The sequence below is a fragment of the Amblyomma americanum genome, chromosome 3 (genome assembly GCF_052857255.1).
Source record: "Amblyomma americanum isolate KBUSLIRL-KWMA chromosome 3, ASM5285725v1, whole genome shotgun sequence".
Taxonomy (NCBI): domain Eukaryota; kingdom Metazoa; phylum Arthropoda; class Arachnida; order Ixodida; family Ixodidae; genus Amblyomma; species Amblyomma americanum.
In genome coordinates, this window is record NC_135499.1 from 68,914,340 (window position 1) to 68,939,097 (window position 24,758).

The 24,758-nt window shown below is 46.2% G+C and overlaps 1 protein-coding gene and 1 pseudogene across 1 annotated transcript; both read right to left on the reverse strand.

The window, feature by feature from the left end:
- Nucleotides 1–12,478: 12,478 nt before the first annotated feature.
- LOC144123033 (uncharacterized) lies at nt 12,479–14,477 on the reverse strand. Its single transcript, XM_077655955.1, has 3 exons — nt 14,350–14,477; nt 13,938–14,014; nt 12,479–13,572 (listed from the first exon to the last, which is right to left on the reverse strand). The coding sequence occupies exons 1-3, from the start codon at nt 14,382–14,384 to the stop codon at nt 13,226–13,228; spliced, it is 459 nt and encodes a 152-aa protein (XP_077512081.1). The 5' UTR covers nt 14,385–14,477; the 3' UTR covers nt 12,479–13,225.
- Nucleotides 14,478–17,354: 2,877 nt separating this feature from the next.
- Nucleotides 17,355–18,062, reverse strand: LOC144123807 (uncharacterized; annotated as a pseudogene).
- Nucleotides 18,063–24,758: the final 6,696 nt, after the last annotated feature.

A 24,758-nucleotide genomic window follows, 5' to 3' on the forward strand; every position in this document is an offset into this window, starting at 1 on the left:
CGGAGACAAAAGCAATATAACAAACAAGAAGTAAATGACATGTGCGAGGGCAAGGATACAACAATTGAGGGTACGAAAATTATTCAACTCTTTCTAAACTTATGTAAAGAACATACTTTAATTCTTATGCATCACCAGTGATGGGGTGCTAACACATAAACTCCCACTTTTTCTAATCCGGTCGGCTTCTAGCAATGCGCGGGCAGTCTTATCTTTGCTTCTACATACTATCTGAGTGTCTTCGAGCTATGCTTCAGACATTTTCTGCTCTTCTTTGCCGCAGTCGTTGCAATGATGCGGCAAATGTAACCTGGTACCAGCTCTTAACGAACGTTCATGCTCCATTAGACGTTCATTAATGCATCGGCCTGTCTGGCCGATGTGAACCTTTCCACAAGTCAGCCGGATGCTAAAAATAACCCCCACAGCACAGTTCACAAAGGGATTCGATGCTTATTTCGGATTCTGTTGACTTGTTATGATCAATTCCAATCTTTCGACACAGCGATGCAAGTTTTCTGGGTGCAGAGAAGGCCACTGGGACTTTATATTTCGCGGCAACATGCTTGAGATTATGAGCCACATTTTGGGAATATGGAATCACCACCCGTTTTATTTTCTTTCTAGGTACTTTAACCTCCTCGTTCTTTCTTTCTTTTTTCACCTTTTGCAGCCATGCTTCCGTGACAGAACTAATCACCAGGGAAGGAAATCCTGACTGTTTAAACTTTCGGATCTGCAAGTAAGAGCTTTCCTGTACTTTTTGAATGCACGATTTCTCTAGAGCGGATTCAAGGCACATGATCGCAATGCCACGTTTCACAGTTTTCGAGGGCGTCGAATCGTACGGCAACAATGCTTTGCGGGCACGAGGATGATGCATCCAGCAAACACCTTCGTAGGTAAGGGTTATGCCAATATCTAAAAGCTGTAATTTGTTTCCTTTTGCGAGTTCAGAAGAAAAATCGAAAACCTTGGCATGCTGTTTAATATCCGCTAACATATTCTGCACAGTCTGCGAGTAAGTGAAGGGCGATTGTTTAATCAATATAATTAAAAAATCGTCAGCGTACCTAAAGGGCTTGAAAACTTTGCCTTTGTCGAACGCCCCCGATAAGGTTCTGTCAATTCCCGCAAGAAAGATGTTGCACAACACGAGAGCAACTCACGAACCAATACATATTCCTCTTTTGTGCACATACATTTGACTTTGAAAAGAAACGCGCGTCGAAGACAAATAGAACTCTAAGAATGCTAGGAAGTTATCTGCAGATATACCGGCAGTATTTTGGAAAGAAATCAGGCCGTTCGTTTCGATGCAGGCCAAGACAGATGCCATCAACTCTGCATGCGGTATAGAATAAGAGAGATCAACCACATGTACAGAAAAATACAACCTAGTGAGTTGCTCTCCAGCAGAAATTCGATGACTTCAAGACTGTTCTTGACGCCAAACGGATCTTCTACAACCAGGGTATTGAGTTGTTTTAGAAGGTAGCGGCTAACTTGATTTTACCAGGCACCACTTTCGCTCACTATGCACCTGAAAGGTACACCTTTGTTATGAGTCTTCGCAGGGAAGAACACATCCAACCTATTGCGCTTGCTGTCCTGAATACCTTTTTTGAGCTTCTGTAAAGCGTGTTGTTCACATAAGGAAATTTCCCGACTTTTTACCTTTCCAGGTTTCTGTTTAGCGGTCTTGAAATTGTTGTGGATAGCCTGGACCGCTTTTTTGGTGAACATATCTGACGGCAAGGCGATGAAGCCTCTTTCTTTGTCGGCCTGCATGAGTCGTAGGTCATGGTCGTTGAAAAAGTCTACGACCTGTTTCGTTGGAGTTCTTTGGAGAGGTCCGTTAGTAGGTACCGTCCTGATGAGGCTGTCAACACCGTCAAGGAAGCACCTTTCTTTGTCCTCCACTTCAGCTTTGTTGTAAATCCGTCGATTCAGGTAAAGAGGCTCATGTCCCGGGATCCTCGGCTCGACGCTGTACTTTGGACATTTCTTGAGGACTTCAACGATGTCTTCCGGAATGCATGCTCCCCCGAGTGCCGTGCCGACGTCTTGCATAGGTGCATAGTGAGCGAAAGAGGTGCTTGGCAAAATCAAGTTAGCTGCTACTTTTTGAAACAGCTCAATACCCTAGTTGTAGAAGATCCGTTTGGCGTCAAGAAAAGTGTTGAAGTCATTGAATTTCTGCGGGAGAACAACTCCGTTGGTTGTATTTTTTCTGTAGTGGTGGACTCTATACCGCATGCAGAGCTGATGGCACTGTCTTGGCCTGCATCGAAACGAACGGCCTGATTTCTTTCCAAAATACTGGTGGTATATCTGTGGATAACTTCCTAGCACTCTTAGAGTTTTATTTGTCCTCGACCAGCGTTTCTTTTCAAGGTCAAATGTATGTGCAGAAAAGAGGATTATGTATTGGTTCCTGCGTCGCTCCCGTGTTGTGCAACATCTTTCTTGCAGGCATTGACAGAACCTTATCGGGGGCGTTTGACGCAGGCAATGTTCGATGCATAGGTACGTTGACGATTCTTTAATTATATTGACTAAACAATCACCCTTGACTTACTCGCAAACTGTGCAGGATATGTTATCGAATTTTAAACAACATGCCAAGGGTTTGAATTTTACTTAACGAACTCGCAAAAGAAAACAAATTACCGCTTTTAGATATTGACATAATGGTTACTGACGAAGGCGTTTGCTGGATGTATCGTCCTCGTGCCCGCAAGGAATTGTTTCCATGCGATTCGACGCCCTCAAAACCTGTGAAACGTGTCATTGCCATGAGGTGCCTTGAATACGCTATAGAGAAATCGTGCTGTCATAAAGTACAGGAAAGCTCTTACTTGCAGATAAAGCTCTTACTTGCAGATCCGAAAGTTTAAACAGTCAGGCTTTCCTTCCCTGGTGATTTGTTCTGTCACGGAAGCATGGCTGCAAAAGGTGAAAAAGAAAGAGAAAGAGCGAGAGGGTGGAAGTATCTAGAAAGAAAATCAAACTGGTGGCGATTACATATTCCAACAAAGTGTCACATTATCTTAAGCATGTTTTCATGAAATACAAAGTCCCAGTGGCCTTCTCTGCACCCAGAAAACTTGTATCGCTGTGTCGAAAGATTGGAAATGATAACGCCAAGTCAACAGAATGCGAAGCTAAGCACGGAAACCCTCCTGTGAAATGTGCTGTGGGGGTAGTTTATAACATCCCGCTTACTTGTGGAAAGGTGTACATCGGCCAGACTGGCGGATATACTAATGAGCGTCTAATTGAGCATAAACGTTCCCTAAGAACTGGTACCGGGTCACATTTGCTGCATCATTTCAAATACTGCGGAAAAGAGGAGCAGAAAATTTGTGAATCAAAGCTACAAGACACTCAGATATTATGTAGAAGCAAATATTAGACTGCCTGTGAATTGCTAGAAGCCGACCGGATTAGAAAAACCGGGAGTTTTTGTTTTAGCACCCCATTGCTGGTCATTCATACTGAAGCGGGAAGACGACGACGAGACTGAGCGAGTGAACGGGTGGACGAAGACGAAGACGACAACGAAGTTCTGTGTTCTGAGTGCCGCTCGTAGCTGTTCCGTCGCTGGTGTACATAGCTGTGAATATATTCTTTCCCGCAACAATACGAATGAACGTATATTTTTAGATGAGTTTAGAAAGAGTTGATTCACTTTTGTACCCTCCATTGTGGTATCCTTGCCCTCGCACATGTCATTTATCTGTTGTTTGTTATATTGTTTTTTCTTCCCTTTCCATCACGCCTTCCTTTTGGCTACAAATAAGCCGTTACTGAATTCCATAAACAGTTGGAACTAGCGCCGGTCTCGTATTATTCTTTACCAGCGTGGTGTTTTTGGGCGCTTCATCTACTCAAGTCCAATAAACGTTTATGACCATGAAATGTTCTCTTTTCACATGTGCATGAGAGAACACACACCACACCAACTACCTTAACCTTAAGCAGAAGAGCGCAGCACCAGAACACATCACAGCCGCCGCGGTGGCTGAGTGGTTACGGCGCTCGGCTGCTGGCCCGAAAGACGCGGGTTCGATCCCGGCCGTGGCGGTCGAATTTCAATGAAGGCGAAATTCTAGAGGCCCGTGTACTTTGCGATGTCAGTGCACGTTAAAGAACCCCAAGTGGCCGAAATTTCCAGAGCCCTTCACTACGGCGTCTCTCATAGCCTGAGTCGCTTTGGGACGTTGAACCCCCATAAACCATAAAACACATCATGGTAAGCACCGAAGTTTGGGCCAGTTGGTAATGATCCATCTTGAGAAAACGAAGCAGCACGAAAAAAAAAACGGGGACGAAAAAGACACACATACGACAGGACGAATGCTGCATGCTCCTGCATGCATGACGAATGCTCCTGTCGTATGTGTGTCTTTTTCGTCCCCGTTTTTTTTTCGTGCTGCTTCGTTTTTTCAAGATACAATTTGAAAAGATACAGTTTTGAAAAGATACAATGGTAGCACACATATCTGCATTTGGTCGTATCATCCCAATCGCCTGATTTTTTTCATGCTGTTTTTTATTGTGCCTTTCGTGTTTGGTTCATTCGCCATGCTTACTTGGCATTGGCAACGATGAAGAACACCGACTGAATATACCACTTGTTATTTAACTGTCAATATTGTTCTGTTGTTTTTATTCATTGATTTTTCAAAATTCACGATTGGTGCTACAATTTTGTCGTCATATTCCACGGAAACTTTTGTTTATTCAACTACACCTTGGCGAATCACCCCGCGTGGGTATGTGCCATATACCTGGGGTGAAGAAGAAGAAGAAAAAGAGAAAGAAGAAGAATATACTGCTTCCATTTTCCAGATTGCACGGGCTTAGTTGAGTTGAGATGAGTTGAGGTGTTGAATGCTACAGGTGGGGTTAGCCTTGCTTATTCTGCCTGAGTGGAGTCGCCTTCTTTAGTGGAGTCGCCTGCGATCTTCTCAGTCCCTTGGTCACATATGGCTTGTGGGGCGCATTCCACAGGGTACTGAAATGATCGAGCACCGCTTTCCTGTAGAGACTGTTTCCATCTTGAAATGATTTTTTTAATGCATTCCTTCAGAGAGCTTTATGGGCGAGATTGTCTGCCACCTCATTACCGTTGACTCCTATGTGAGAGGGCGCCCATTGAAAATAGGAGGTAAAGCCTCTGCTGGTGCAGATTTTGCGCCAAGCTCAGAGAACTTATAGACAAGGCATCAGTAGGGAATCCGCGCTTTAACCTCTGAAGGGAGATTTTGAATCAGTTAGGATGACAACAGGTTTAGCCGGGCAAGACCCAAACTTCCGTAAAGCCGCCTCAATAGCAACAGTTTCCGCCGTTGTGGAGGATGCGACCACAGTAAAGCGTACGGACCACCTGCACTCCAAAGGAGGAATGTAAAAAGCCGCTGCGCTAGCTTGTTCGACCTTGTCCACAGAACCATCCGTGAAAATTTGAAGATGGCGAGCATACTCTGTTTCCAAATGTTCAAGTACGAGCGAAAAATTGCTGCGAAAGGAGAGCTGCGCTTTGCGCTCACATGGGGTATTGTGACGTTAGAGTCAAGGGTCGAAAAACACCAAGGTGGTTTCAACCGTTTCCTTTGCCTTCGGACGTTAAGACCTAAAGAACTAATAGTATTGAGTGCCAAGTAAACATTCGACTCATATCTCTTGCAGAGCCGCTGGAGAAGGGATCGCCCAGCTACCGTCTCTCCTAGGCGGTCAAGATGCATTAGTATTCTCTGGGAAGCGACGAAAATAAGAGGTTTCGATAGACTCATGAAGTACTGCCTTATTCGTAGCCGCCTGAGGAACTCCAATGGCTCTTCTTAGGCCTTTTCTGTGGACAACTTCGAGTCGTTCAAGCTGTGATGCCGAGGGGGAAATTAAAGGTAATTGCTCCATTATGCGACTGACCACCAGCTCTTCATGAAGTTTGACTATTGAAGAAGAATGGTTTCCCCAATGCTCACGCGCAATTCTGCGGATCACATTCAGACGCAAAGATATAGATGAAACAATCGCGTCTACAGCTTTTCGCCACTGTAGACGGGAGTCTACAATGCCGCCCAGGAAACGTGTGTGGTCGAATTGGCGGACGCAAGAGTGACCAAGGTATATGTTCAACCGCGCTTGACGTCTTCCTACACCTGCAAACAGAACAAAGCCGGATTTTTCGACTGACAGAGACAATCCCACACCTTGAAGGTAAGCTTGTGCCGAAAGTAGAGTCTGTCGAGCTATCAGGGCTAATCGCTTGTATTGGTAGCCAGTAATAAAAATACAGATGTTGTCGGCCTATATTGACATAAGCACTTGCCTGCAATTTTTTTTTGCAACGAATCGGGAAGGCCAGCCATTACGACGTTAAAGAGCGTGGGGAAAGAACACTTCCTTGAGGTACACCTTGTGAAAGAACCCTTTCGGTGCTTAAGGTACTCCCTAACCGTACACGAACCGCGCGATCGCTTATAAACTTGTAAATGAATCTAAACATATGGCCGTGTAAGCCCATGCCTTGCAAACTGTTTAGAATTGAGCTCTGAAGCACGTTGTCGTAAGCTTTTGCAACGTCAAGAAAAATGGCTAAGGTGGAAAGGCCGAAAGCTCTTTGGTGTTCAATGTGACTCACCAAGTATAAAACGCTATCTTGGGCACTAAGACCTCGGCCGAATCCTGTCATACATGTTGGCAGTGCCTCGCTGTCCTCAAACCACCACGATAAGCGCTCATTTACCAGCCTCTCCATCAACTTAGCTACACAGGAGGTCAATGGCACAGGGTGACACGAGGCAAGAGCCGTGATGTCTTTGCCAGGCTTCAGTACTGCAACTACATGTGCTACCTTCCATGACGGAGGAGCATCGCCAGTCTCCCGAACTCAGCTGATGAAGTTGAGGAGCTCCTTCCTGAGTTCTAAGGGCAGATTATTCTGCATTTGATTGGTGATGCCGACGGGATCTGGTGCACACCGGCGCCGCAGGCCACTGAGCGCAGTCTGAAGCTCACGAAGCGCGAATGGGACGTCCATGATAGGCCTGGAGGAAGCAGGTGGTGTATATATATATATATATATATATATATATATATATATATATATATATATATATATATATATATATATATATATATATATATATATATATATATATATATATATATTCCAGAATTAGCACGTACGAGTGCGTCTGCAAATTCCTCTGCCAAGCACGCAATAGGTTTTTCCTTGCGTATTTCAAGACCTTCAAAAGGCTTCAAAGGGCGAGATTCTACAGCAAGGCTGCCAATAACTTGCCATATTCTCGTCATCGGTGACAACACAGTCAACTAGAGCAGAATGAGGCCCATTGCAACCTGCAGAGCTTGTTCGTGTGCCGTCGAGTGGCAGAATTCAGCCTATTGAAGGTCGCCTTGAAGTCCCTGTCGTCCACCTTCCGCTTGACTTGACGCTCCGCCCTTCTTCTCGCGGCGCAAACGTTCCCGAGTTTTAAATCCGGGGCCGGAAAATGATCAGGTAACTTCACTGCCGTAGTTGCTGCCAGCTTACTAGAAATCATTTTGTCAATAGCATCACCAGAAACACGTTGCAGGTGCTCTCAGTATTTGCCCCAGTTGACCACATTTCTGATTTTCGGACCATGCATACGAAAGTCGGCAGCAAACACAAATATCGGAGAGTGATCACTTCCCATGCGGTAAGGCGCTGTTGACAAACTCACGCGGACGTCAGGCGAATGCAGTGTCAGGTCTATAGCTATCGCTGAGGCTGGAGGCCGGAAGAAAGTGGAGCTTCCGTCATTGGTAACACACAGGTCCAAACTGTCAATAACGTCTACGAGTTTGCGTCCACGGGAATCCGTATTCCTGTCACCCCAGACGGCATGATGGGCGTTGAAATCACCGCAGATGATTCTAGGAGCTGGGCAGCGGTCGCAGAGCTGCTGTAGAAACAAACCCGATGCTACCTTCTTCCGCGGGCACACGTACATGGATGCACTAGATAGGGTTCGAAAGCCTAGCTGTATTCTCACAGCCACTACCTCAATTTTATCCGTGCAAAAATTGGCAATGCTTAGAGAAACATGCGGAATTTTCCTTCTTATGTAAAGCGCGCCACTTCCTGCAGGAAATGACTTTATGCTGCAGTTTTTTTGGGCGACATATCCAGTAAAACATCTCTCGCTTGGCAGGCCAACTTCTGGCAGGGCCAGTACTGGCATACAAGTCTCAAGAATAGTTTTAGTTCAGCTAACCGACTTAAAATCCCAGCGCAGTTCCATTGCAATATAAACGGCACTTTTCGGAGCATACTAGATCCACGAGGTTTAGCCCCATCAATATTAGATCGCAAGGAAGTCCGCTGCGAAGGTGGCAATTAGGCGCTCAAAAGAAAGCACCAGCTGTAGGAAGTTCTTCAGGTTACCAGGCGCCATGGCTGGAACATGTGAACGCAGGGCCCCAAACAAAACATGAAGAAGGTAAGACATACCTTGAATTTTGAGGTCCTTATTTTGCGCAACGCACTCACAACATCGACAAATGATGCCGACGGGGACACACTCTTGGCTGCAGTAGCTCTTTTTTTTTGTAACTTGTGCATATGAGAGCCCACCTTGCCGTCTAGTCGGGCAGTGATCCGGTCGCTGAGCAGCATGGACACTTTTTGCTGGAGGTCGAACAACCGACTCGCACAGAATAGACCTTGGCGTCTTGCTGGACTCAGGTCTCTTAGGGACATTGTTGGGTAATGCAACAACATCAGACATCAGACTCGTCTAATCCTGGGACAGGCGTCTCAGACGGTTGGGTTCTGGGACCTGGAATAAAGGATATGCGACGGTGCAGAGCGTTCACACGGAAGGAGCAGCCTACGAAACTCGCTGGATCATCACCACCGCAACTGGCACAAGCAAAATCGGCCTTGCAGGTTTTAAAGTCGTGGTCGCCTCCGCACCGCTTACAGCGTCGATCCTTTGTGCAAACTTTCGCCACGTGCCCAAAACGTTGGCATCTAAAACACCGTGGATGAGCTCAGTGAAGTCGGCAACTGTGTGTTTTGTGAATCCCAGATAAATTTTTTCGGGGCGCTCTGAGTTGACAGCGAATGTCAATGTCACCAGTTCGCACACTTTGCGTGCGCTCCCAGGCACCCTTAAGCGGGGGCTACATGGGGCGTTTTTCTCCTGCGATTATCGCACGCGAAAAAAAAAAAACGCGCTGGCGGGATGCCGGCCAGGCTACATGAGGCGTACGAGCGGCGAACGCCGCCGCAATGTGGCCAGACAAGGCAAAAATGTTTTGGCTACAACTAAATGAACAAACAATGCTTTTATGTTGTTTTCTTGTGTTATAATTATTAAATTATGCAATAAATGCCCTACTAATATGTCTATACACATTACCAGGTATGTTTAGTATTGTATCGATATTTTTGTGGAAGTTCAGCGGAGGGAGTTGGCCGGAAATGTTTCGTCTGGCGACCTTGTGCGACTGAAACGGTGGACCGTTGCGGATTGCGCAGAGTTCTATCTGAGCTTCGTTCTGTACATTGCTTGTGGCTCTCGTTGCTGAAAACTAATTTTAAAAAGAGTTTTCATTTACTTCGCGCGGACGGCAAGCAGGAAGCGTTACTGCTAGGGAGAACGCGCCGCTTCTATTCTTGTGACCAAACCCAGTGTCCATGGGGGTACATCGGCGTCTTTTGTTGTTAAAGAAAAGATTATTGCCGATGAAGATGAGGGACCTAGAAGAAAAGAAGAAAAGAAAGAGGAAATTCTGGGTGCACCCCATCTGGCAAGTCAGAAAGGAGGAGGGTGAATACCACACCGCGGTAAGTAACTTGTCGGTCTGTAGCGATGGATCTCCTGTTGTGCGTTCGGGAACTTTAACTACCCCCAACTCTTCGTTTTGTCTTACCTGCTTCCTTCCTTTTTCTTGTGTTCGTCATTTTTTTGCTATGTTTTACATGATGTATCTGTAGCAACTCGCCCAGCTGAATGTTTTGCGGCTTGTGCTTGCCATAATCAAATTTTGTGCCAGTTGGAGGTCGTAATTCATAACTAGCATATTTTCCTTTTTTTTTCCATGCTTAGGATGCCAGCTGAATGCCACCCACGTTATGTATTTATCACTTTTAAAAGTGCACGAATGGCTTCATACGAGCTGTATTAATTGCGATGAATCCAGGAACTCCGTGGTGTGTCATTGTAAGCGGCTGCATTCTCTAGCGTTGCTTTTCCGCATATGCCTGAGAAACTGGTTGCCGCGTCGGCAGCGTAGGCCAACGTACCCTTGACCAGTTTTGCTTCAGCACCTGCGGCGTTTTCGCATTGATTAAGATTCGCATCCGAGAGCTCAGAATGCACTCGGAAGTCCCTTTGTTACGCTTGGTGTGTACCACTCCCGATTTTGCGTTAATGTCAACACACGCTGTTAGGAAACAGTACTTGGTATAGAGGCTGGCGGTGTGACTTTATAAAACGGGACGATGTAAACTGTGGTCCGCGTCGCTAGAAGAATGCCCACTCCAATATTAATAATCACAAAATAAGCTCCACATCTCTGTACGTCACCTACCATTTGTGTAATGATGAAGGGTGGGGTAAATATTTGGTGTCAGTTGGTAATTTTTGTTTCACTGTTGTCATTGCAGTTTCAAGTCATGAAGACAGATGAAGACATGTTCTTCCGATACTATCGGATGAGTCCGAAGCAATTTGCCGAACTGCACAGCATTGTTCGCAGTGACCTGAGGAGGAATTTTGTTTGCCGGGAGCCTCTTTGCTCTGAAGAGAGACTTGCTATAACCCTCAGGTACTGTAGCACTTGTGACTGCAGTGACGCTCTCACACAACTTTTCAACTACTTTCTTATCGTACACAGGTACCTATCCTCGGGAATGGCAATCAAGCAGATAGCACTGACATTTCGAGTTGCACCAGCAACATGTCAGCTTGTGATTCACAATGCCTGCAGAGTGATCTGGAAGCACTTGGAGCCGCTCTACCTGCCTGTAAGTATTTCTTGCCTAATTCTGTTCCTGACTCTGGTTGTGGAACTTTAATAGGCGATGTAGCAATCTTAAATTTGCATGAAAGAGCCAAAAGGGCAAAAGTGTAGAGCATTGTAGTGGCTTAAATGAACTAATTCAGAAAGCAAGACCATTTTTAGCATCTCTCACTCCCAAACCATCCGCCCAAATATTCAGGTTTGCTCTTTTTTTTCATTTAGGAGCCAGGGTCTGCACAATGGGAGGAATCTGCACAAGAATTCAGCAGGCGTTGGAACTTTCCTCATTGTGTAGGAGCAGTAGACGGAAAGCACGTCCAGATTACTGCACCACGAAATTCTGGAAGCAGCTTTTTCAACTATAAGGTACTGTTCACTCCATAAGCTGAACCAGATGGCATACATATACAAGGGGTGCTCATGCATGTCTAATGTTCTCCTTTTATTAGGGGACATTCTCTATTGTGTTGATGGCCATCGTGGATGCAAAGTACAAGTTCATGATGGTAGATGTCGGTGCACCAGGCCGACACAGTGGCGGCGGAGTCTTCAAATCGTGCACATTTGGAAAAAAGCTCAATGATGGCGTCGTGGCCCTACCAGCAGCAGCACGCCTTCCAAAAAGCCAGAAGGTTGCGCCGCATGTTTTTGTCGGGGACGAAGCATTCCAATTGAGGACAGATTTTTTGCGTCCATTCCTGGCCAAAGGCATGCTGCCAATCCAGAGGGTGTTCAACTACCGGCTGAGCAGAGCAAGGTATTGAATGCCATTGTAAAAATATGGCATTTTTTTATTTGTGTTGTTGGAAAAAAAAGGACGAACTTCTTGCACTGCTTTTCATGCCCAGCGATGGCTCAGTACAGTATCTTATTGAGTGACAAGTATCTTATTGAGTGAGAAGGAAGCAAGAGAAAATTGTTTTCTGCAGTACATACTTCTCGTTCCGGCCTGTAAAAAACTAAGTTTTAAACACCTTTTCTTGATAGTGTGTTTTCTTCTTTGTAATGATTCATGAGGCATTATAAACATAAATCACCACATTGTATTTGTCTACGACCAATGCATAGTTTAAAAATGAATTCCTTTAGTCACGCTGTTCCGGCATAAATAGCCAAATGGTGGCTTCGATACTACAGTTATACACAGGTCGCATGAGGCACAAGAAAACTGCAATATGGTCCCCGTTTTTTTCATTCATTGTCACACTTTCTTTTGAGGCAGCATTATTTAGTCTTATGGTGAATTAAGGCAATGAAGCAGTGAATAAAGCACTAAAGTTTGGTGTGTATGCACCTTTGAAACAAGATTTAGCAAATGTTCTCTCATGTGATATTCTTTTAATTACTAATAGATGAAGTGCACTCAGAGAAACTTCTTTCAAGTAAAATAACTTGTGTAATGCTAAAGCACAGCTACAAATAATCATGTTTTTACAAAATGTGCAGGCGCATCGTGGAAAATGCCTTTGGCATTTTGACAGCTCGCTGGAGAATCTTGCTTGGGCCCATGAACCTTCTACCCCAAAATGCAACCTTTGCTGTCCTGGCTTGCTGCGCTCTCCATAACTTCATCTCTTCTGCCCGGGAAACAACCTACTGTCCACCAGGCTATGTGGATTCCGAGGATGATTATGGGAATATCGTCCCAGGCCAGTGGAGAAGTGATGCTGTGTCAAGTAGCCTGCTTGACCTTGAAACAACGCAGTCTAGGAACTACAGAGCAAGTGCTGCGGACACAAGAAATCTTTTCGCCCAGTACTTTTTTAATGAAGGTGCCGTTGCGTGGCAGTGGGCTCACACTGGACTTGCAGTGCCACAGAATCCATAGTTGATTTAAAGCACCCATTGTCACTATATGTTGTGTCCCCTGTGCTGTGTCCCCTTCTTTCGTTCTGTTCTGTGTCACCAGTGTTCCATTCTAACGGCCACTTGCCCCTCTTCGCGCGCCGTCGCAAGATGCCCCCCACGGCGGGCCCCCGCGCCCTCTTGTTCTGGGAAGCCACTCCCTCGTGTGGACGCCGCGCCGTCCCCTCTGTCCTTCGGGCGGCAGTTCGGCTTCCGCCTCGGTCGACGCTGGTCGCACCCTCTTTAGTAGTAAATAAACAGTGTGAAATTATCGCGTGTCTTTTGCTGCATTGACAACAACTTCCGGACACGACACTATACGAGGTCTTTTAGAAAACTATCTGATGTGCATTTATTCAGGGTTATCATGAAATGTATACTTCGCTATGAATTGCAGCAAATCCATTTCCATGTCCCGTTTCGCATGTTTCGGGCATGCACGCAGCTTGTGGGCAACTAGCTGCCCATAGACTGACGCTTGGTCCTTGTCCTCAGTTATCAAGGCGTCAACTTTTTCAATGTCGTCCTGCCACCGAGACCTCTCTTTCCTTTTCTTTCCTGTGCCAGACCGAGGGGCTGCCAGGGTTCTTGCAGCGGTGCTGGCTTGTGAGCTCCCGTTTGGTGTGTGTGGCTCTGGGCTGGTACTTCTTGAGGGCACAAGTGGAGAGAAAGCACCATCTTCAGGAGGTTCTGCTCCATCTTGAATAAAGAAAAGAATTGCAAATTTTAAGCACTCAGAAAGGTTTTTGGATCATTTTAAAGAGTGGAAAAGTAAAGAAATGATTTGTAAACTTCCCATGCTGCTTCTTCAAATGAAAGCATGTATTTCAGAACAGAGCCCACACAGGACAAGATGGTGTTCAGCATAAGTTGAATGCAGTGCATACAATGATCACTTCCTGCTCTTAACTAAACCACCTTGCAGTGTTTCAGCATCAGAAGTAAATAAATTATTTTCACATCTGAGAGACTTCACTGCTGGCTCATTATATTGCAAGTGTGGGTACTTGTGAACGACAGTGTTTGCAGGTGCATAGCAGCATAACTGGAATGTAAATTTGCACCTTCTGTTTCACTGTAGATCGATTCCAGGACCGACTCTGCAGTTTCACTGTCCTGCACATGGCTGTTTGAGAAGGTGCTGAAAGAAAAATTAAGCGTCAGATGACACGGAACACCACACGGTTTACATTTCACAATTTGGTTTCTCGAATGTTTTATTGATTTCCTTGTTTGGAAGCACAGGCCTCGTATTTAAATGCAATTGATTAGCCTAGTGGTGGGCCCAACAAATGTGTGTGCATAACAAGACAGAAATTTCAACATCTACTGTACAACAGTTTATATGACATTTGGTCTTACTGAGAATATGCTTTTACCTGCCCAGCATCCTTATGTTGCTACTTAAGGCTTTCTTCAGCTCCTTTTGCAAGTAAGTTATTTCGAAAAGTAACCCACGAAGCATTGGGGACATACCTGCCAATATCCACCTGATCTTTTAGAAATATCATGTGGAAATAGGGCCACTTCACGTGCTGTGCATCAGCAGCTCCCGAGCCACTTGGCGCACCAGTCTTCCACGCGCGGTGCTTCTTCGTGAATGTATCACGAAGGCTCTTCTACCGCCCCTGTAGATTATTGTCTGCAAGTAGAATTGCACAGATTAACCTCGGTTTACTACCACACATTACCATCAAATAAAACAGTTAAATATAATACTTTTGTAATATCAATGACAGCTGTTTATTGCAGAAGTATGCCAGTATTTTATCTTGGCTTCCATTGACGTGGTTGGTTATTTAAGCAAGTCGGCGCGGATATACCGCGCGTCCCTTTTTATCTGACCTGGTTGTAAAACAAAGTTATTGCACTGTGTCTTGCTAGAAATACTAGTAGCAATGCAACCATACCTTCCGGGTCACATCCAACTTCGGTGGCCACTTCGGCCCACGCCGCCATCCTCTTCCTCTGCTCCTTGAAATCCTTCCTTGTGCTGTCCCACAATATGGGACGCTTCTGTATCGCGCCTGTAAGTTTGTCGTTAAACTCCACGCGTGATGCTTTCGCCGACGTAGCCATGGTGGTGACCAGCGCACGCGCGCGAAGTGTTCAAGGGACGGCAAGGAACGGTGAGACGGCTGGCGCTCCCGCCGAAAACAGACGGAAGTGACTCCGACAGGCATTTCCGGTAGCGTCAGACGCGTGCGCGCCGCGTCAAAATCTAGCCGGTCCTGATCGGCGGCGGCGGGCGTTTTTCTCGACGCCGGGCGTCAAATCGGCGCCGTCAGGCGAAAATCGCCTGTGGGTGGGTGGGTGGGTGGGTGGATGGATGGAGGGATGGATGGATGGGTGGATGGGTGGATAGATAGATAGATAGATAGATAGATAGATAGATAGATAGATAGATAGATAGATAGATAGATAGATAGATAGATAGATAGATAGATAGATAGATAGATAGATAGATAGATAGATAGATAGATAGATAGATAGATAGATAGATAGGTAGGTAGGTAGGTAGGTAGGTAGGTAGGTAGGTAGGTAGGTAGGTAGGTAGGTAGGTAGGTAGGTAGGTAGGTAGGTAGGTAGGTAGGTAGGTAGGTAGGTAGGTAGGTAGGTAGGTAGGTAGGTAGGTAGGTAGGTAGGTAGATAGATAGATAGATAGATAGATAGATAGATAGATAGATAGATAGATAGATAGATAGATAGATAGATAGATAGATAGATAGATAGATAGATAGATAGATAGATAGATAGATAGATAGATAGATAGATAGATAGATAGATAGATAGATAGATAGATAGATAGATAGATAGATAGATAGATAGATAGATAGATAGATAGATAGATAGATAGATAGATAGATAGATAGATAGATAGATAGATAGATAGATAGATAGATAGATAGATAGATAGATAGATAGATAGATAGATAGATAGATAGATAGATAGATAGATAGATAGATAGATAGATAGATAGATAGATAGATAGATAGATAGATAGATAGATAGATAGATAGATAGATAGATAGATAGATAGATAGATAGATAGATCTGCAAGGATTCAAGAATATGGAACTACCAATTGGAGAGGCAATATACTGAGCAATTTCAAGATTTCTATCCTGCTTCTGAGATGATTCGCCAGAGGATAGGAAATGAGCATTAAACTTGTCTGCCAAAGCAGCGCCACTGTATTCAACACCATTGAATGTTAATGTGCTGGGAATATGGGTCGTCGTCCTTCCCATGAGGTCGCTCAAACAATCCCATATTTTCTTAGGGCAATTGGAGACTGCTGAAAATTTTTCTGATAATACTGTTTCTTAGCTTTTTTAATATCAGAGCCTAACTTATTTCTAAGTTTTTTATATTCCTTAAGTATGACTGGATCTTTTGATTGGATGAATTTGTCAAAAAGCCTGTCACGGGTTTGAATTCGTCGATATAACTCTCTCGTAACCCACGGCTTTCGAGACTTTCTGTGAGCTTTTCCCACTGTCAAAGGAAATGCGGTGTCATATTTGCCTTTTACTAACTGAAGAAAGATATTGTACGCTATACTAGGATTTAACTCATTGTAAACTTCGCTCCAGGGAGTGCTTTCCATCATGGATCTAAACCTAGCTAAGTTTTCTTGATTGAAACTGCGATATACTATCTGGGGAGGTGGTACTTGCTTCCTTTTTCTTATCGCTCGAGGAAAAAAACAGAATATAGGCAGATGGTCGCTCAAATCAAACGTAAGCACACCTGATAGCACACTTGATAACTCATGATTTGTAACACATAAATCTAATAATGAGTCCCTCTCTAAGGTTATTCTTGTTGGTGACTGAATAACATTGGTGCAGAGAAATGCATCAATGGCTTCACAAAAGAGACGTCGCGAGGAGCTATTTGTCAAAAGATCAATGTTAAAGTCTCCAACCAAAACAACAGGGATATTTATGATACAAGCATATTCAAGAAGATCACGCACAAATTTGATAAATTCGGCACTTTCACTAGATGGGGGTCGATAAATACAAGCTATCAGTGTTCCATGACATTTTATAGCAACCGATTCGTAGTTGGCATCGACAAGAGGAAAATCTGATAAAACTTCATAGTCAAGGTTTTCTTTAACATACAATGCGACGCCACCTCCTCTACGGTTTTCTCTGAACACGCCTTCAAACTTGTAGCCACGAAAGAAAATAACATCATTTTGATTTGTGAACCATGTTTCAGTGTACGCTAGTATATCAAATCTATGATTCAGGGAATCCAAAGCTGATTGCATTTCAAAGTGCTTATTTTTTAGACTTCTAATATTCACATGAAAGACTGACATCCTCTCATTTTCGAGAACCAGACAACTGCGCACCGTAGAGTTAAAAGATAAAGCATCGTAGTAAAGAGGCTTTGTTTGTGATGCCATAAAAGAAAAATGATAAAAAAAAACTGATCAGTAAGACGAAGTAGAGGCGGTGCCTGCTTAGATGATATTTTCCAGGTCAGCAACACACGCGATCCGTATTGCCGTTTCACCCTGGCACTTGCGCACAAAAAGCTTTCCATTACTGTGCCAAGCATATTCGTACTGCTTTTCTGTGGCCCTTGTCTTCATCATCCACATGAGCCTTTTGTTCTGCGCTGTTAAATTGTCAAGAAAGTACACTGTGGATTCAGCGTCCCGCATACTTTGCTTCTTTGCCATCCATTGGTCCTTCGTTACACGTGAGGAAAAGCGAACCAGAACTGCCGGGGTTTTACCACGTTTAGCGGGCAGTCTATGAAGGCCTTCAACGTCGTGCTCAGTCAACTGAGGAAGCTCTAGGTCCTGGGCTATAGCATTGATTTTTTGGAACAAGTTTTCATTTTTGGTTTGTGCAAGTCCATGTACTTCCAAGTTATTCCGCCTGCTGTATTGTTCCAGACTGTTTATTTGCTGTCGTAGTTCGCAAATTTCCGGGTTAGTGTTCTCTTACTGAATCTGTGCCTCAATCTTTTCAACCCTTTTTGATAAAGTGACAATCTCAGTCGACTGAAGCTGCATTTTGGCCAGCACTTCACCATACGGATCTGAAAGATGCTGAACAGACTTTTCCATACTTTCCACTGTCTCTTTGACCTGGAAAAGGATATCTAACTTCTGTTTGATTTCCGGTAGTTCACAGAGCTTTTTGTTGATTTCCATTAGCATCCTTTCTGTCAGAGACTGCTCATTCTGTACCTTTGTTACAATTTTTGAGCCTCGAGCAGCTGAAACTACGCATGTTTGACACTTCCAATTTTTTTTATCGATATCTGTCATTGCTTTGTGGGCAGTTTTCGTCGTATTAGAACAAGTGCCTAAGTGGTAACCGTATCGGCATTCTGAGCAGGTAAGGGACGAGCCCTCTGCTGGAAGTGACTGATTACAAACCAGGCATATATCACAAACAGGATCACCCATAGCACTCGCGATGGAAAAGCATGCGGCACAATAGAAAACAACTACAGCAACAGCACAGACTCAAGCGGCGGCGGCGTTTGGCAGAAGGTTTCTTATGACTTCAATAAGTGAAAGCACACAAACCTGCAAAGCGAAGGATTTTCAGTTATTCTTTGCCGATGTTGCTTCCGCCACCGCCGCTGAGCAAGTGTGGGGGGCACAGGTGAGCCTCGTCCTTTTATATGCTCCTGGCTGGCGCTGCTTGTGTCGTTATCTTGCGGGGCCGATCGTCGTCGCTCTTGCCACTTTAGTTCACCAGGTGTATCGCTGTAGGCCTGGCCAAGAACTGCAAAGCGAAGGATTTTCAGTTATTCTTTGCCGATGTTGCTTCCGCCATAAAAATGATTAATATTACTATTACCGTTTTATATTACAATTTTAGTGAAATTTTGCCGTTTTGTCGTATTTGCCGTAACTGCCGGGCCCAGATGTCGCAGTCGTTTGTTGGATTTGACTGGCCTGATTTTTGTACTATCCTCTAAAAAGTTGTAATAAACGGTATTATTAATATTAATTACAAGAACTTCCATTTGGGCTAAATGGTTAATTTCAATCCAGAAAGGAAAACAGTTGCGCCGAAAAAACATACACAGTAGAAGAAAGACGTAGGACAAGCGCTAACTTCATCTGACTTTATTCTTCGAAAAGCGAGCAAATATAAAGAAAATCTAGGCATGCGCAGACAGAAATCTCACGTGCGATCAACAAAACCGTTCAAGATATGATATCTCAGCTTTAACAAGGTTCATATATGTATCGCAGACACACCCTTTTGCTCTTTTTCTGATGTGGTACGCCTCTAGAACCTCTCGTGCCTTACTATCACCACTCCTGCCCAGACCAGTCCCCTATACCATACGCTACATGAGTGTAGTGTACAGATGCACGCCGTACAAGGGAAGCCCAGACGCGTGCACGAACTGTCGTCGGCCGGGCCATAGGCATGACGTGTGCCCGCACCCCAAGAAGGTCTCTGCCCACGGTGCGGAGACAAGCATGAACCGCAAGATGTTCCCTCCTGCATACCGAGCTGCATTCTCTGTGGAGGCCAGCACCTCACGGGCACCGGCTCGTGCATGGCTAGGAATCGCACCGCCCAACCACGCAACCCATCGCCCCAGAAGGCAATGCCCCCTAACAAGGATGACTTTCCTCCGCTGCAAACAAACAAGAGCGACTTTCCTCCGCTGAAAACGGCCCTCCCGTCTACTGTAACATGGGCCTCCAAGGCTGCCGGGACGAACACCAGGACCTCCCAGGACCCGGACGTGAAGGCTCTGAGAGAGGAGGTAAAGCAGCTCAGGGCAGCCCTCTCTACCGCCACCTCTGCTGTATCTCCCCATTCACCATCCCCTCCCCTTCACCCACCCAACCCGCCAAACCCATCCAACCTCCCCCTAAAAAAAAGAAGGCCTGATGAGAGCCCAGTCGAACCAATAGACCTAGACGCCAAATTTCAGGCCTTCGCCCAAAATTTGGAAGCCAGGCTCACAGAGCGCATTACTGCGCAGCTCACTGCACAGTGCCAGCTTATGATTGGATCTACCATTACCCGTCTAATGAATAGTGTCATATGTATCATCATGACCCAGGTAGAGGAGCGCTTAACTCGCCTCACCCCTGGACTCTCAACGGACTATCCTCCCGCAGTCCCACTCTCCACACCCCTCCTTCCCCTCACTACCCAACAACATGGCTCCTCCGACGGGCCTTAATTCTTTACAGATTATTCAGTGGAATTGCAGGGGCTTTCGGCGAAATCGCGATCCTCTACGGCAAATTATCGCAAGTTCGTCATCCCCACCAGACATTATCGCCATTCAGGACGCCAATGTTTGCAGGCAGCTGCCAGGATGCGCTTTATCCCCTCAGGCCCCACTGATCATCCTCGGGTGGTCACATATGTCAGTAAATCGTTGTATTACGTGGAGCACGTACATACCTACCCTATCGCCTACAGCCTCATTGAAGTCTCACCGCCCACCCCTGCAAAATCAACCCTGTTCTTTCTTAACTGCTACCTTCTCCCACGTCAGCCAATTAACTTTCTCCCCTCACTTCTCAAATCCGCAACAAAGTTGGCCGGATCAAACCCCCTACCTATTGCCGGAGATTTTAATTGCGCTCACGTGGACTGGGGCTATCGGCGCACCAACCACAGAGGTACAGTTTTATAGAATGAGACGCTGGCGCTCCACCTGACCATCTTTAGTAATTTCAACTTACCTACGCGGATTGGTAACAGTGTTACTGCCAATACTAGCCCAGACCTCACGCTTGGTAGAAACGTGGACCACCTGCAGTGGGAAAGAATGCTTTCCACACTAGGCAGCGATCATCACCTAATTCAAATAACGCTAAACTATCGCCGATCTCAGCGCAAATTTACCGTTAAGCACACTAATTGGGACGCGCTCCGCAAATTTAGACAAGCGCAGCCAACGCAGGCCCCCTTCGACCTAGACAAATGGATTATTCAGTTGCAAAAAGACATTCGCCAACACACTCAAACGCTCGACTCTACCCCAGACACCCCTGTTATTGACCGCAAGCTCTCGCCCACCTCCTCCAAGCACAGGACAACATAACGCAAAGGTGGAAGACTCAGAAGCACAATAGGAGGCTAAAACTCAAACTTGCCCAGATTCAATCCCAAATAGTACAATGTAGTGCCACTCTTTGCAAAGCTAACTGGGCTCAGGTTTGTGACGGTCTCCGCGGCAATCTCTCCACAACCCGCGCTTGGCATCTGTTACGGCACATGCTAGACCCCACGAAATCCAAATCTCAGACGCGCCTTAGCATTCGCCGCCTCGCTCACAACCATCGACAGGACACCGACGCCTTCCTCGCCAAGGTGAAATGCACCTATACAATCCCCGGTCTCCTTTGCAAGTATCCTGATTATGCGGGCCCACCCCTGTCCGAGCTTGACGCCCTTATTACAGAATCAAAATTTCGCGCCGCCCTATTGAAATTACGGAATACCGCTCCCGGAGATGATCAAATTACCAATGCAGCTATCAGAAATCTTGACGATGCTTCCATCTCTGACTTATTCAACTACTTTAACGAATGTTGGGAGGCAGGTACTCTCTCTGCCTCGTGGAATCATGGAAAAATTATTTTTATTCCAAAACCCCACAAGCCTATCACCCTAGAAAACATCCGCCCCATTTCTCTTACATCCTGTCTAGGCAAGGTCTTCGAGCACATAATTCTTGCTCTGCTAACAACGCACATGAAGACAACCACCTTTTCCCCCACAGTATGCTCGGCTTTCGTGCGCATCTATCTGCGCAGGACGCCCTACTTCAAATTACGCATGACGTGCTTGATGATACCATCCCCCACCACACTAAAGCTATCCTGGCAGTTGACCTCACCAAGGAATTTGACAGAATTCGACAAGATGCCATCTTACGGGAACTGCAGGCTCTACAGGTAGGCCCTAAAACCTACAACTACGCTCGCGCGTTTCTCTCGGGCCGCACTGCCTCCCGGCACATAGATAAGATTACCACATCCCCTTATACACTCAGAGAGCTCGGAACCCCTCAAGGAATGGTCCTTTCTCCCCTTTTCTTTAACGTTGCTCTCATACCCCTAGCTCACAAACTGGCTCTAATCCCACACCTAAAGCATACCCTGTACGCTGATGATATTACCACGTGAACCACTCATGGCTCTGACGAGGAAATTGTGGAAACTCTTCAGTTAGCAGCAGACATCATCTCCTCTCACGCGTCGGCCATAGGACTCGAATTTTCCCCGTCTAAGTCCGCGCTCTTCCTAATTAGGCCAAAATCTGGCGCTAACTCACCTATCCAAATAAATTTAAAAGGATCCCCTATCCCCATCACACCCGCCCTCCGCATTCTTGGCCTCCACTTGCAGGATTCTGGACGAAATGAACACACCCTTAAAGACTCAAGGCCTCCACGCAATCCATGTTGCACCTTCTACGCCGAGTGTCCTCCCTTAACAAGGATTTAGACGAAGCGGACAACATGAAAGTAGTGCACGCATTTGCGCTTAGATGCATTCTATACGCAACCCCATATCTCAAATTGAACCGCACGGAAACCGAACGCGTTAACGCAATGATCCACCTTGCGATGAAGGTAGCCCTAAACCTACCTCGTAGCACTAGCACAGCCAAACTTCTTGCACTAGGCATGCATAACACCATTCAGGAACTAGTTGACGCGCACCTTCAGACACAGTACCTTAGACTTGCCACGAGCGCCACTGACCGCCATATACTCTCTTCCCTTCGCATCAGCATACCTGCTAACCAGTCAACCCTTATAGCCATCCCTCGACACATCTATACACCTCTCGTTGTGAAAGCCCTTCCTCGAAACGTCCATCCCCAATATCACATCCCTCGCCGCGTAGCTCACGCTAATGCCCTCCATAAGTATTATGGGCAAGCCCACGATGCCGTTTGGGTAGACGTCGCATGTACAGCGCATGAAGCGGTAGCAGTTGCCTACAATCCAACCCTACCTCACCCCCTAACTCACCGTCTTCCCTCGGGCTCTACGCCTGAGGAGGCAGACGAGACCGCCATCGCCCTAGCCCTTGCACATTCGGACGCCGAATACATCTTCAGCGACTCCAAAGCGGCTCTGTCCAACTTTGCCAGGGGTAGGATTCACGCCACTGCCTGGCAATTTTTGAACACCCCTACCCAAAATTTACCGCGCAGGGTAGAGCTTCAGTGGGTGCCGGCTCACTCCGGAAACCCTGGAAACGAGGCTGCCGATAAATTGGCCCGAGGTTTGATTTGCCGGGCTCAGGACAGTCTCGATCCAGGATTCTCGAGGGAGCGGGCGCACACCTTTGTGGAGCTCACGCAAATACCTCGTTTGGACCGTCGGACGTACCCTCCTCCCCACCCCTCTCTTACGCATTCCCAACAGATCCTCTTCAGGCACCTCCAGACCCGCTCTCTGTCATCCCCTCAGCTTTTATCCCACTATTGCGGCACATCCCCTGCATGCTCCCTATGCGGTGACCCTATGCCACACTCTCCCATATCCTTTTCGGCTGCCCTACTGACCATCCCCCGCGGGGACAGCACGCCATCTCGAGCTGGTAGGACTGGGAGGTCCTGCTAATTTCTGCAGACCCGACATCGCAGCTTGCTGCGGTGACTCGGGCTCCCGACGTCATGTCCCGAAATGACCTACTTGATGCAGTGCGGGACCGCGCAGTGGACCAGGGACCCAGCTGGGTCTAAAACTCACTTGCTCAATAAAGTCTGTCTGTCTGTCTGTCTGTCTGTCTGTCTGTCTGTCTGTCTGTCTGTCTGTCTGTCTGTCTGTCTGTCTGTCTGTCTGTCTGTCTGTCTGTCTGTCTGTCTGTCTGTCTGTCTGTCTGTCTGTCTGTCTGTCTGTCTGTTTGTCTGTCTGTCTGTCTGTCTGTCCTGCCAAGAATCTTTATCACATCAAGTCGTGGTTCACACTTTTTGCATTGATTGCAATTTTCCCCCGCCGAATGTTCGGCCGCTCGGTGACGCACCTTGCACTCTGCGCAGTGTTTGGGTAGATGCGCCCTCCTACTCCTTTGAGCGAGCGCGCATGCTCTGCTTCACGGTCATTGATGCACCAGCCCGTTTGGCCCACATAGGCCTTCCCGCAGGTCAGTGGTATCTCATAGACCACACCGGTGCAGCACTTCACAAAGTGTTTTCTAAGTTTTTGCTGCAACCGTTCCTATCTACATCGCTGGCTACACGTGCGCAGAGCTGAACAAGCTTCCGTGGAGCCAAAAAGACGACTGGCAGGACTTGCCTATTTGCCACCTTTTAGCGCTTGTCCTACGTCGTTCTTCTACTGTGTGTGTTTTTTCGGCGCTACTGTTTTTCTTTCTGGATCGTTGTTATTATTACCTTGTTTTTCTCTAGCCCTAGAAGATTATCGAACTTGGATTCTATGTTAATAACGATTATTAAATGTCCACTTTGCGTATTTCCCGCGTACGGCGTAATCCTGAGCTTATGATACTTCCTGTGCTATAAATGACTGCGTTGTTCTCCAGCATCCCTGTTACTGGCTTCTGCGTTTTTCTTTTCTTGCAGCCGCCGCGGTGGCTAAGTGGTTATGGCGCTCGGCTGCTTACTCGAAAGACGCAGGTTCGATCTCGGCCGCGGCGGTCGAATTTCGATGGCGGCGAAATTTTAGAAGTCCGTGTACTGTGCGATGTCAGTGCACGTTAAAGAACCCCAGGCGGTCGAAAATTCCGGAGACCTTCACTACGGCGTTCCTCATAGCCTGAGTCGCTTTGGGACGTTAATCCCCCCACAAAAAACATCTTTTCTTGCGACGAAATTGATGCGTAGCAGTTTTGTCTGATAATTTTTCTCCCTGTCTTCTGAAAAGGCAATATTCGAATTTT

What these genes read in the sequence shown, in the direction of transcription:
- LOC144123033 (XM_077655955.1), bottom strand. Translation starts at nt 14,384, where the DNA reads ATGATATTTCTAAAAGATCAGGTGGATATTGGCAG. An exon ending in GATCAGGTGGATATTGGCAG is followed by an intron (nt 14,015 to 14,349) that starts GTATGTCCCCAA and finishes TTTTTCTTTCAG; the next exon opens with CACCTTCTCAAACAGCCATG. An exon ending in GATCTACAGTGAAACAGAAG is followed by an intron (nt 13,573 to 13,937) that starts GTGCAAATTTAC and finishes TCTTTATTCAAG; the next exon opens with ATGGAGCAGAACCTCCTGAA.